This window comes from Apus apus, chromosome 10 (assembly GCF_020740795.1).
Source record: "Apus apus isolate bApuApu2 chromosome 10, bApuApu2.pri.cur, whole genome shotgun sequence".
Taxonomy (NCBI): domain Eukaryota; kingdom Metazoa; phylum Chordata; class Aves; order Apodiformes; family Apodidae; genus Apus; species Apus apus.
Window position 1 is genome coordinate 12,786,486 of NC_067291.1, and position 12,309 is coordinate 12,798,794.

A 12,309-nucleotide genomic window follows, 5' to 3' on the forward strand; every position below is an offset into this window, starting at 1 on the left:
TTTTTACTGGCTGTGGCTTGGAAAGTGAGCAAACAAGAAAGTGTTTTCCTTTAGTTGCAGGCAGGTGGATTTTCCACTCACCCCAGAACTAAATTTAAAAGTATCTCTGAGTGGCTCATTTTCACCACACCCACTTAGCAGCAGCACTTGTGGGTGCTGGGCACTGTTATTTACAGCAGCCAAGTGGTCTTTAGCATAATTACAGTTTTTTCCACCAAAACAACCATCTTCCACCCTTCTTTTCCCGCCAGCTGAGCACTGAAGAATCCTAATGACCTTGTCTAATTACAAGGTTAGGGACAGCAGTGTTGAAATGAATAGCTACAAAACACAGGATTACTTTCAAAACCTGCTGTCTTCGCACTCCCTGATTGACTAATCCTACCTCATCCCAGAATGCTTCAGCAAAAGACAAGATATTTATGGGAAGGGACTTGCCTGGTATTTGCCATAAGCTTGCTGGGTTTTTGAGGCACCGCCCTGTTGCCTCTGTTAGAGCTCAGGAATTTTTTCCTGAAATAAATCTTCAGTCATTTTATCTGTGTTCATGTCAAGAGCCCTGCCAATGTTTTAGCTTGAGAAATGGCTGAAGTTGTTCTTGCACCGAACAAGAGCCAGTCACCAAACAACAGTATTTCTGCTGTTCCCTGGTCTGGTTTTCCAACGCTGGGCACATACCAGATCTGCCACACAGGAACCGTACTCTGTAGTTCTGGCAGCCCTCGCCTGTCTGGTCCTTCCCATGGCACAGGAACCTGTAATCGTGGCCACCCTTGTAGAAAACCTCCGTTGTTAAACTAGCTCCATCCAGCGTCATTGCCTGGAACGAGGATAGAAATATAAAACATGTAATGCCTTGAGGAGAAGAAATTTCACCAGTGCCATCAGAAGAGGCTGTTGCTTTGCTTTGGGCACTGCACAACAGTTGTATAACAAAACATGGTGACTGCTACATGTCCTACCCAGCCACCATTGCAGCTGGTGCTCAGACACAGCTATTTTATCCACAAGCTGCACAGATGATTGTTCAGTGCACGCATTTCTCCTGGATCTATATTAAGACCATGTGCTTTTTTTGGGAGGAGTATTCTGAGCTTCACTAACATCTGCCTTGGTGCCCTAGATTTTCTCCTGCCATTGGTTTGAGGCCAGATAAAAACATGGAACGCAGATGCTTGTACCCAAATGAACTCATGGTTTCAAGCTTGTTGATTGCACTCATATCATTGCTTATGGCCAGACTGTATCTGGCCATAGAAGAAAGAGTTGCAGAAGAAAGAGTTGGAGGTCTTATTTCTTTTTTGCACAGATCAGTCCCTCTAAGCAAAAAAATAAAAGAAGCTGTTTCATTACCCATTGCTTCAAAAGCAACAAGAAGAGGGGACCTTGTCTCACATACAAGTGCAGAACCTGTAGAGCTGCCTTGAGAAAAAAAGGCTGCATCATACCAAGAAGCAATGTGATATGTGGCCTCTCCTGTGTTCCTGATGAAGCAGTGTCACCCTTCAGGGTCATGTTAAATTTCACAGTCCAACTCTACAGCCTGCAATTCTCTTGACCCTTTCACAAAAATGTGATGCATGGCATTGGGCAATCCAAATAACACGTGCATTTTCCCAAGGCACCAGAAGATAAGGTGTCTTCCAGTGAAGGGTCTGATCCTGATCCTCTTGCTCAGGCAGACCTTCCCTATTAATGCCATGTAGAGGATTAGCACCATCAGCTGCAGGAATGTGCCTCTGGCTGTGCTGCACTCCTGTTATTATCATCATATCTTCAGGTTTTTTGTGTATAGCAGAGCTGGAGCAGGTCAGCTGGTATAAATCAGTGAAGGCAATGAGCACCAGCATATTACACTACCTGAGGATTTGCCCCAAGATCTGCAGGATAAGGTGAAAAAAATATTGCTTCACTTTTAATATACATGCAAAAACAAAAAAAACCAAACAAAACTATCATTGGACAGAGGAGCAAAAAAAAGTTTGTTTCTTGAGCAGAAGAATATCTTTCTTGTTTCTCTTTTAATACACATGCTAAAAGGGGCTGTATCATAAAAAACATCTGACCCCTGTTTTGAACTAAGCTGTCACTTCTCATACATGTGTGCGGAAGCAGAGATGAACAGGGATTTGCTAAGAAATGGCAGAAAATTATAAGGCAGTTTTTTCCTTTCTGTTCAAGAGGAGATTCTTTATAACATCTAGCTCTGGAAACTTTCACTCATGCTGTCAACATTCCCATTTATTTCAATAGCCACATTCTTGTGACAGCTCCACTGGTTCAGAGTAACCAGGAACTTTGGTTCAGCCTCCCACAGATATGAAGTATTTTATTGTCTTTTGCTGCTTCCATAGTGATTTTACCACGTGGAAGTAAAAAATATATGGTGAACATATGCTTTAATTTTTGTTCTTAGAGAGGCTTTTGCAGTCTCAGAAAAGGTGTGTGATTTCTCCTCATCATGCTGGCCTGATGGTATGATTATAATGTTGAACCCCAAACAGAATTCAAATTTCTTTTCATAGAGAAAAAACCAATAGATTCTGAAAAATGGCTGCAAGCTCACCAATATTTTTTCCAACATACTACAGCTGGTAGTTTTACCATCTCATTACCCTTTGTGATTAATTTTTTTAGTAGGGTCTATTCTGGGACCATTTAAAAACTTTGAAATTTTCTGTGGTTTTTTCCTCTTAATCTTCCAGCAGGGAGCCACATATTTCATGATAGCATCTGTGCTGTCCATGACCCCATCTGTGCTCTTTTTCATGCCAGGAGCCAGAATTTACTGAAAGGAGCTCAGTTCTATAGAATTTTGTCTCAGAATTGTACAAGACTGGATACCAGATCTTGTTGATTATGTATTAGAACAGTAAAATAATCAGTGTCTTTTATTTAGACAGGAAAATTACTGACAAATACAGTTGTTTTGGAGTTCAGTGTCAGTCCAAAGAGGACTTGCCCCTCTAAAGTGAGCAGTAAGCTAACCTACCTGGATGTCAATGGGTTGCCTACAGATTTTATCAGGATGAGCAGCTTTGAAGTCAGAAAGCTTCTCCATGTCCTTAGACCTTGCTTTGCCAGGCTTCTGAAACCACTCTGTCCATTCTACATCTGGAGACAAGTGCAAACAAGAGAAGTCATTTAAAAGTCAAGCTTAATGAATGCAGCAAAAATGCATGAAGCGTAATATGATCTCAGCTATCATTCACAAGTTTCTTTCCTGATGATCTGATTCCTGCCCCTTCCTGCCAGTCTGTCAGATGCTTATAATGATGCTGCAAAGTGTAACCAGCCAAGGGAAAGCAGAGTTATTAAAAGCTACATAATTGGAGTGTGCAGTATGAGCATTATTAATAGGTTTGGATTTTGGATCTGTGTTCTCCTTAGCTGCCTCCTCTGATCTTCAGATCAAGTTATGGCCAGTTACTCTATGTTGTCTGAGACATGGACATGCTGACTACGCAGTCAAGAGAAGTAAGAGGTTGTGTGTGATCCCTTAGATCATAAGAGCTGGAATTTCATACCCCGTGCAGTAAAGGAAGAATGATCCTAGTTATTCAGAGAGTTCTGGAGACAATTGGGGAAAGAATCTGCGCGTGTTGTCTACTTGGTTTAACAGCAACGTAAATAGCAGCTAACAAGTCCACTCTTCCCAAATGGAAAAGTATTGCAATAAAAAGGATGATTCACCCTGTTTGTCAAATGTCTACCACGGAGTTAAATGGCACACAGGCATTTACCTTGAACCCACTCACTAGTTGAAGAGACATTAAAATGTTCCCCGTTCTCAGCTTTGAATAGTTTGAATACTTTGGCCACAGCTGACCCTTTGTGACCTGTAAAAAACAAACACTGGTAAAATCACTGAATGCAACTGATAGAAGGCAGAACTTTAAAGGTAATGGTCCATGTGTGGTTTTGCATATTTTGTACACATTATCAAGACTTAGGCCTGCACAGCTTTTTCTAGAAAAATGTACTGATCTTGGAATGAGACTTCAGACACTTTTATAACTGCTTGGGCAATCAGGAGGAAAAATCTCCAAAAATCAAGAGATGATTTGTAATATATTGCTATTTTTATTTGATGTTGTAGCAAGTTGTGCTGTTAGCTGCTCTTAAAAATGTCATGAAAAGACACAGACTCGAAAGTCTCCAGCTTGAAAGAAAACAGTTTTGCAGGACTATTTGAGGCAGCCAATGTAGGATACACTGATTAAAATTTCAGCTGGTGTGAACTGGGTTTGTTCCATAGCTTTGTGCCTAAGTGAGGCAGTGTCTGAGCTCAGTGGAATTCCATGGCTTTACACTGGTGCAGGATCTCATCCCTTATCTTAGAGTTTGGATAATGCAGGTTACATCCCACCCAGCTGCTTCAGCTGCATTAATATAACAACATATACCAAGAACATTCAATTAAGAGTGTCTATTCATCAATCGCTCACAGCTTCCATGTAATGCAGTGTGGAGTGAAAACGTCATTGACCAAATTAATCTCAGCTGTAACTGCAATAATTTCCAGTGATAACATCAAGACAGCATTTTGTGCATGACTTACCTTGATATTCAATGTGGTCTTCAACAGAAGAGGAGGGATTTCCTTTAATGGTAATAAAACTCCATGGGTGCCTGGAAAATGAAAATGAGAAATGATCAAGTTATGTCATGTATGAGATGCTTATTTTTTTGAGCCTAATGTTCTTGTTTTCCTCAGGGGCATCACACTCAAAGCAGTCTGATTAGTGTGACAGGTGGCTTGGTTAAAATTAAAAGTATCTAAACACTCTATTTCCTTAGCAAATAGATCCAAAGTGAAGGGAGTTCAAAGACAAATCTCCACGTAATACACTCCTGTAACACTCCTAAAGCGTATTTCTCATTTAAATTAGCGTTAAAGAGGCTCATGTGTGACATAAAAATAAGACACTTTTAACTCCTTGGGAAGCCCTTAAAGTCTTTCTTTTGTTTATGTATGTGCACAACCATGCACAGTAAATAATATGGGGGGGAAAAAAAAAAAAAGTGCTCCCCTTCTGTTTAAATAAATTTATCTCACACTGCAACCTTGTCTTTGGAATCACCCATGAGAATTTGTGATAGACAAACTGGCTGGGAAAGGGTAATAAAAAATGCTAGTCTCTGGATATCTACTTGCCTTCTTTTGAACATTGAACAGGGATGAAGTTTTATGAGTCTGAATTGTCTGCTCAAATCTGATCCTACATCAGAAGTAAGTTCGTTACTACCTGCTGGTTATTGGTTGTGCTGGTTCAATAGCTCTCAGCATCGCTGGAGAATAACCACGTGGATGAGTAAGCAATGGAGACAGAGATTAAAGTGCCTCCTAACCTTGGAGGCAAATGAGATTAGGGGGGTCAGGAGGGAGTTTTATCTCCAAAACAGAAGTTCAAGCAAATCTGCTCTTAATCACTAACAGAATAACAAATATGATATTAGGGTGGTAGGGAGATGGTTACCCCTACCCTGAATTTAGCAAACAGTCCCATAGATTAAATCATGTCGCTGTAGGTATAAATACCCAATGATACCTACCTTATAGCAACCTTCCAATACATGAAAGGGGCCTATAAGAAGGCTGGAGAAGAGCTGTTCACAAGGGCATGTAATGATAGGACAAGGGGTAATGGTTTTAAGCTAGAAAAGGGTAGATTTAGATTGGACATTAGGAAGAAGTTCTTTAATACCAGGGTGGTGGATCACTGGAATGGGTTGTCTAGAGAGGTGGTGGAGGCCCCATCCCTGGAGACATTCAAGGTCAGGCTTGGTGGGGCTCTGAGCTATCTGTTCTAGTTGGAGATGTCTCTACTTATTGTAGGAGGGCTGGACTAGATGACTGTTAGAAGTCTCTTCTAACTCAAGACATTCTATAATTCTATTATTTCAATTGTGTTGAGATTCAGCCTTGAGTCTCGCAGGTCACCCTACATTTGCCATCTGCTGGCATAAGCAAAGTTATTAACCACCCTGGGACTTCAGAAGAAAGCAGATACAGGCACTGACAGAAAGGCACCAAAACAGCCACACATCACCATGGCGTGAGCTGGGACTTGCTGGGCTTCACAGCCCAGGGCTGTGGGGTTGGCAGAAGGTGGCTCCAAGGCAGCGCTGGTGCCGCCCCGAGGCTCCATCCACACACTGGACGTGGCTCCTCATGGGGACACTGTTCCTCAAGGGGACATCCTCCTCAAGGGGATGCAGCCCCAGCATCGTGTCTTCATCCAGAGCACAAAACAGGCCCCATGGAATCTGCCAGGACAAGGGCTTCAGGAGCCTGCCAGCCAGCCAGATGCTCCAGCTGGAAAATGCGCCTGTGCGCCAACTGCTGAAGGCACTGCTGGGCTGTGATCTCCATCCAGGGAGAGAAGGGGGATGGGGACAGGAAGGACATGTTATCACTCAGCAGGCAAGATGGATAATTTTTCTAATTATTTTTATTTTTTGGTCAACAAGTTGGAAACAAGTGACAAAAAAGATGATGGCCAAAAAAATAATCTCAAAAATAATCTAAAGAATAAGCTGCTGTCTCGTTCTACAACTAAAGGTCTGGCTCAATTTCATGTGTTAAAAGACTTGTTTCTCCCAGTTATTTTATCACTAAAAATAGTTTTAAAGTCATTCAACCCTGACACATAAGGACACATGCAATCTGTTTGGGCTATATGAAATGAAAGGGCCAGTAAGTCTAGAGCCAAACCAGTGATATTTGGGTGGGATGCCAAAGAGAACAACTATGTAATCAAGTGCAGAAAGGCTTTCTTATAATTTATTAGTAGAACAGGGTCAGGGGGGGAGGAAAACAAAATCAAACCTCACACTTAAAGAGTAAACTCATTTTTCAAAAGGACAACAATAGAGGAGGAATGGAAGATTTTCCTTTCATTCCGATGTTCTGGACTCAGTAAATAGGCAACTGAAAGAGATGCCAGGAGCACAGAAACATTTTTTGATAAATCAGCATTGCTCATCAGCTCTGCTACAGCAAGGGGGAGTTGCACAACTTTACAATCTGGCTGAATTTGAAGCGACTGGAGATAGACAGGAATTTGTCCATATAACCTCCACTACCACTCCAGTCAGAAAACAACCCAGACCAGGGCTGAATAGCCTGACTCAAGTGACACCTCACAAAATGTGAAATGGAAATTTCCTAAGCCAAATTACTGCCTAGGACTTACACTGTTATTGTCTTGGGGATGGCCATGGTCAGCCCCAGCCCTTGACAAGGAACTGGGATCTGACAACCAGGATGCAGCAGGACCAGGCAGCAAACCCTGGGAGCTGGGCAGTGAGACTGTGCAGGATAGCAAAATCCATCCACTCTCCTCTGCTAGAGCCTTCTTTTGTTGCATAGGTTAAAGTATGTACCCATGTCTGTAATTTTCTCATCCAGCTTTTTTTAAGATCTTCCAAAAAATTCCTAAAAGCACCTGTCAGGTATATATATCTTTGTTCATTATTATAGGTGTCTCTGAAAAGTAAATCTGTATGTCTAAATCCTGTCATGCTAAAGTGAAGTGGAAGTTCCATTTGCATAAAGGAAAAAGCTTGGATTCATCTGCCAAAGCTGCTCATCTTCCACTCTGCTTCCTAACTGCCTTTGTAAACCTGGTCCCAGCTGCCATCCAGACATTTATTTTTTTGAAACTTGATGAACTGAAATGAACACTCCTATATTCATAATCTTCTAAATAATGCATCAAGATGCAGATATTTTACCATATACTGGTATGCTGGTGGGAGACAGTATTTACCAACTACTACCACATTATAGTACCCACAATGACCTTATTATTTTTATTTTTATATATATATATATATATATATATATATATATATATAAAAATATTGTGGTATTTCAGATAATGGCATGACAAGGATTAGCTTTTTGACTGCAAACAATAGCAGTGTTGGAAGTCACACTTCAATGGATGAATTTGTATGGTATTTCCATTATAGGCATTTATGGCAAAGAAGTGAGAAACTAGCATTGAAACACCACAGCAGCATAAAAACATCAAATGCAATTTACTTCTATAAACATATGCCAAACCCATCAATTTCTTCCTGTTGCACAATTGGAAAAAAAAAAAAAAAGAAAAAGTATAAGGTTCAAAAATCTTTTTCTGTTTCCCTAATTTTGGTCTTTGAAAAGAAACCCAGCAGGCTGCTGGGCTTTAGCATGGAGTCTGGGTATTTGAGAGCAAGCATTACACTGATAGAGACAGCCTGGGTTTGAAAACTATTTCTGCAGCCTTAGTTGATTTTTTGAAATGCACTATCTGGTGCACAGGAGTCCCTGTAAATATTTGACACAACCTCTTTATCAAGCACCCCAAAACTTACTCCTAGCTGACACCTCTCTGTTCCCCCAGACTGCTACCTCTCTGTTCACCCAGACTGCTGCATTGAATCATTTCTCCCTATAAGGCAGATTATTATTTTTTTCCTTGTTCTGCACTGACCCTCTTAGTACCTTTAAATAAATAATAATTAAACAAAACAAAACAACCAAAACCTACATAAACTGAGATGAACACAAAAAATATAATGGCTACAGCTGGGTAAATTGCAAACATTCTCAACAGTGTGTGTGCCAACAGAGACACTGTATTGGCCACAGAAGTATTTACAGTCCACAACATAAATAACTGCTTGCTAAATTTCTGTGCTGCAGAAGTCCTTGAATATGTGTCAGACAAGCTGAAGAATATGCTGTGTGTCTGTCTGTATGCAGTTAGCCAGGGCTACCTGGCTATTATTCCACCCTCCTTAATGCTCAGCCCTTCCAACCCTCTGTGTGTGTGTAGATCTGCTTCTTAAATCTTTTGGGGATGGCTTGAAAATAAGTTGGAATAAATAACTTGTGGAAATATTACCTCGGAAAAACATCTTTTTTTTTTTTTTTTTTAATGTGAATCATATGCTGTTCCTCAATCTCTAATAAAAATACCCAATATAGACAATGAGTGCATCTTAAACTATCTAATTAACTGCTAAAACTTCACATTGAGCTGTTTCACTTTTTTTTTTTTTTTTTTCCGTGTGAAAGAACTTTGTGCCTTTGAGAGACTGGAATTATTTGGACATCTCAGGAGCATAATAAAGCCTCTGTGCTGGGAGAACTGGCAGGACTGGCACATACCTAAACCCAAGGTGGAGGAAATGCTTGCTGCCCAGTTTGGTCATTGCTTTCCTGGCCGAGTCGTCCAAGTTTCTGGATCCTTCATCGTTCACTGCCACCGACAGGATCATGCCATTAGCAACTTTGCCCAAATACTGGGCAAGCCGCATGCTTTCCTCTTTTGCTCGGTAGGTATCAAACCTAAAGTGATAAAAACACCCCAAAGCATCTACTTGAGTGTCGCAGCTTTATGAAAAGCAAGTGCTATAAATAAATTACTCTTTTGTACTGTTTTCAGTAACGTTGCTATCCCATTGCTCAAGAACATGTCTAACAGGGCATATTAGGGGTTTCTGGTAAGCTGAGTTGGTTAAACTCCAGTTGACAGAGGAGTAAGGTAGTAACACTAATCACTCTTTGGTTTTGGAGATTACTGATCTAGAAAGAACTGTATATACATGCATATATTGATGTATTCATCAATAGCAATTTGAACTGGATGCTAAAACGTGTGTTTCTGAGCTTGCTGAATTGCTGTCCCCAACCTGTTCCCAACAATCCTCACATCCAGCCAGTTGAAAAGCCACTCACCGATCCGAATGGACAACGGCTCCTGTCTTTGGGTTGATAACATGGACAATGACACCCCGATGGCCCCAGCTCCTTTCAAAGTAATATCCGCCTTCTTCCATGCCACCAGGGTGAAGAGTTTTGTTTAGGAAAGTCCAGGACAGCTTCTTCTTTCCGTGGATCTCAAGAGTGCCACCCTTGCTTACTCCAAGATACTTCTGTCCGAAGTAGGGATTGGGTTGGCTGCCGTCATCCGCTCTGCAGGAGGGAGGGAGGAAAGGAGACAGGTTTGGGTTTGTGTCTGACAGTCAAGGAGCCTCTCCCATTGTTCTGCTATGGCTCGTGGAGAGAAGTGATTTGCAATGCATTTCTTTCAACTACTCTAAGAATCAGCAAGTGCCCACATTGTACAGAAAATGAGTGGTCTGAATTAATACTAGCAACTACTGGCAACCAGCAGCAATCTGGAATGTAGATTGTAGATGCTCTACTCATTATATCAAGGTTAGAGAAGACCTGAAGCCCAGACTGAACAACACATTTGTGGGTTTGAATTCTGGAGCATATTAGGACCCTAACTAGTAGGTAGGAGGTCTAGTGGTTGTTAAATGCAGGTTTGACACCCTTGAAATTCTAAGAGATCCTGTAACAATCTGCAAGATGTAAATGTATTATCCTTTGTCTCACCACTTTAGTGCAGAAAGAAGGATGTTTAAGGAGGAGAATTTTCAGAATAAATTAACTCCTTGGGTTTCAAGCCTATTCTGGGAAACCAGCTTGAGTGGTGACAAGGTGCATGCTGATTTTCTGTCATGCCCAAATATCCCAGTGATCATCTCCCAGCAGAATTTGAAAACCAGAACCAAAACTTGTGACAATTATTTACAGGCTATTTAAATTGTTGAGAAAGCTACCAAACTTTCCACAGAACACTGATGATAAGTATATCTGAGAAAATGTTCCCTGTTGTGAAAGAGAGATCCTAGAAAGTTCTAAGACAGTGTGTTACCGTGCATACGTACCGCCCATACAAGATGATAATCACGTTGCTTTGGTAAGGGCACATCTCACTGCCAATATGTAACTCTCCATCATTTTCAATTAGTATATGTCTAGTACGCAAAATGATGGGCTGCACATCATCTTTAATGACCAGTTTTCCTAAGCAGAAAAGGTGATAACATTTCCTTTAACACACAGCAGCTCAGCAGACATTGTGATACCATAGAATGAGAGAATGGTTTGGGTTGGAAAGGACCTTAAAGATCGTCTAGTTCCAACCCCCTGCCAGGGGCCGGGACACCTTCAACTAGACCAGGTTGCTCAAAGTCCAGTCCAAACTGGCCTTGAACACTTCCAGGGAGGGGGCATCCGCAACCGCCCTGGGCAACCTGTTCCAGTGTCTCATCATCTTCAGTGCTAAAGAATTTCTTCCTAATGTCTGACTTAAATCTACCCTCTTCCAGTTTAAAGCCATTACCTCTTGTCCTCTCATTACAAGCCCTTGTAAAAAGTCCATCTCCAGCTTCCTTGTTCAGGAACTTGAAGGCCACTATAGGGTCTCCCCAGAGACTTCTGTTCTCCAGTCTGAACCATTGTGCCAAACCCAGTGCTGGGATCTCATCTTAATTTTTGAAAAATTCTGCCCATTCTCCCCAAAACAGATCCCAATAGAAATTCTAAAGACATTACAGGCTTTTAATTCAGTCCAGTTCTTGAAGAATGCAATTAAGATTTGCATGGAAGGGAACTCATTCAAAACTGAGACAGAAATTAAGAGTTCAGATGAATAAATGCTATTCATCTGAGCAGACCTCAGCAACACTAAGTCTCTGTCCTTAGAGACAAAGAGGCATGTATAGATCTCCCCTGTCCTGAGACCCTGAGAACACAACTATTGCAGTGTGATGTTATCGGGACAATGATTAAGTTAAAAAAATGTTTTTGAAGAAAATCATGGAAGTAGAACTAATGAGCTACTTTTGTAAATTCTCCAGAAATGACAGCAAATAGGTTCATTATATTGGCTAAAGAACTGACAACATCTCATATACCACCCACCCTCATACTGAATTAAAGCTGTGTTTGTCCTGTAGCCACCCAGTTCTCAGCAAGAAGCAGGGAGCTCTCCTAGCACGTTTTACCTCCATCAGTGATGTGGATAGAGTGGACAGTGGCAGAAGAAGAGAGAAGGAGCTTCCTGCCATTACGGATTTCAATGCGGTTTTCTTTGTCATGACCTGGGTTCCAGTTTTCTAACTCAGGATCCTTATCGGGACACGTGGCAGCTGCTTCTCCTAGGCAGAGAGGGAGAGTAAAGACAATTACTGTTTGTTTGGTGCAAGACAGAAAGTTCCATATCTGGGCACCTTTACAGTCTCATTCTTGGTACCCCTTTTGCTGCCTCCCTGGAACACAGCAGTATCTCAGTGCAGCAGAGTACATGCGGGTCATGACCAAAGGAAAACAAACAACAGCTTCAGCTGTATGGTTTTCTGTTTGCTGGAAGCATGGAAAAACCCGGTACCCGATGCAAAGGAGCCTTGCAAGGGCTGCAGTTTCCAGAAAACTACCCAAGGGGAGGCTGTATCTGA

General features: G+C 41.5%; 1 protein-coding gene across 2 annotated transcripts in view; it reads right to left on the minus strand.

Moving 5' to 3' along the window:
• CEMIP (cell migration inducing hyaluronidase 1) overlaps positions 1-12,309 on the minus strand; it is a 113,461-nt gene that overhangs the window by 41,750 nt on the left and 59,402 nt on the right. For both annotated transcript variants that reach the window (XM_051628160.1, XM_051628161.1), the window contains 8 exons: positions 11,860-12,012; positions 10,738-10,876; positions 9,737-9,973; positions 9,167-9,346; positions 4,562-4,632; positions 3,744-3,839; positions 2,993-3,114; positions 679-820 (listed from right to left, as the gene is read on the minus strand). In XM_051628160.1, the coding sequence (XP_051484120.1) occupies positions 679-820; positions 2,993-3,114; positions 3,744-3,839; positions 4,562-4,632; positions 9,167-9,346; positions 9,737-9,973; positions 10,738-10,876; positions 11,860-12,012 (1,140 nt within the window). The remainder of the gene's footprint in view (positions 1-678; positions 821-2,992; positions 3,115-3,743; positions 3,840-4,561; positions 4,633-9,166; positions 9,347-9,736; positions 9,974-10,737; positions 10,877-11,859; positions 12,013-12,309) is intronic.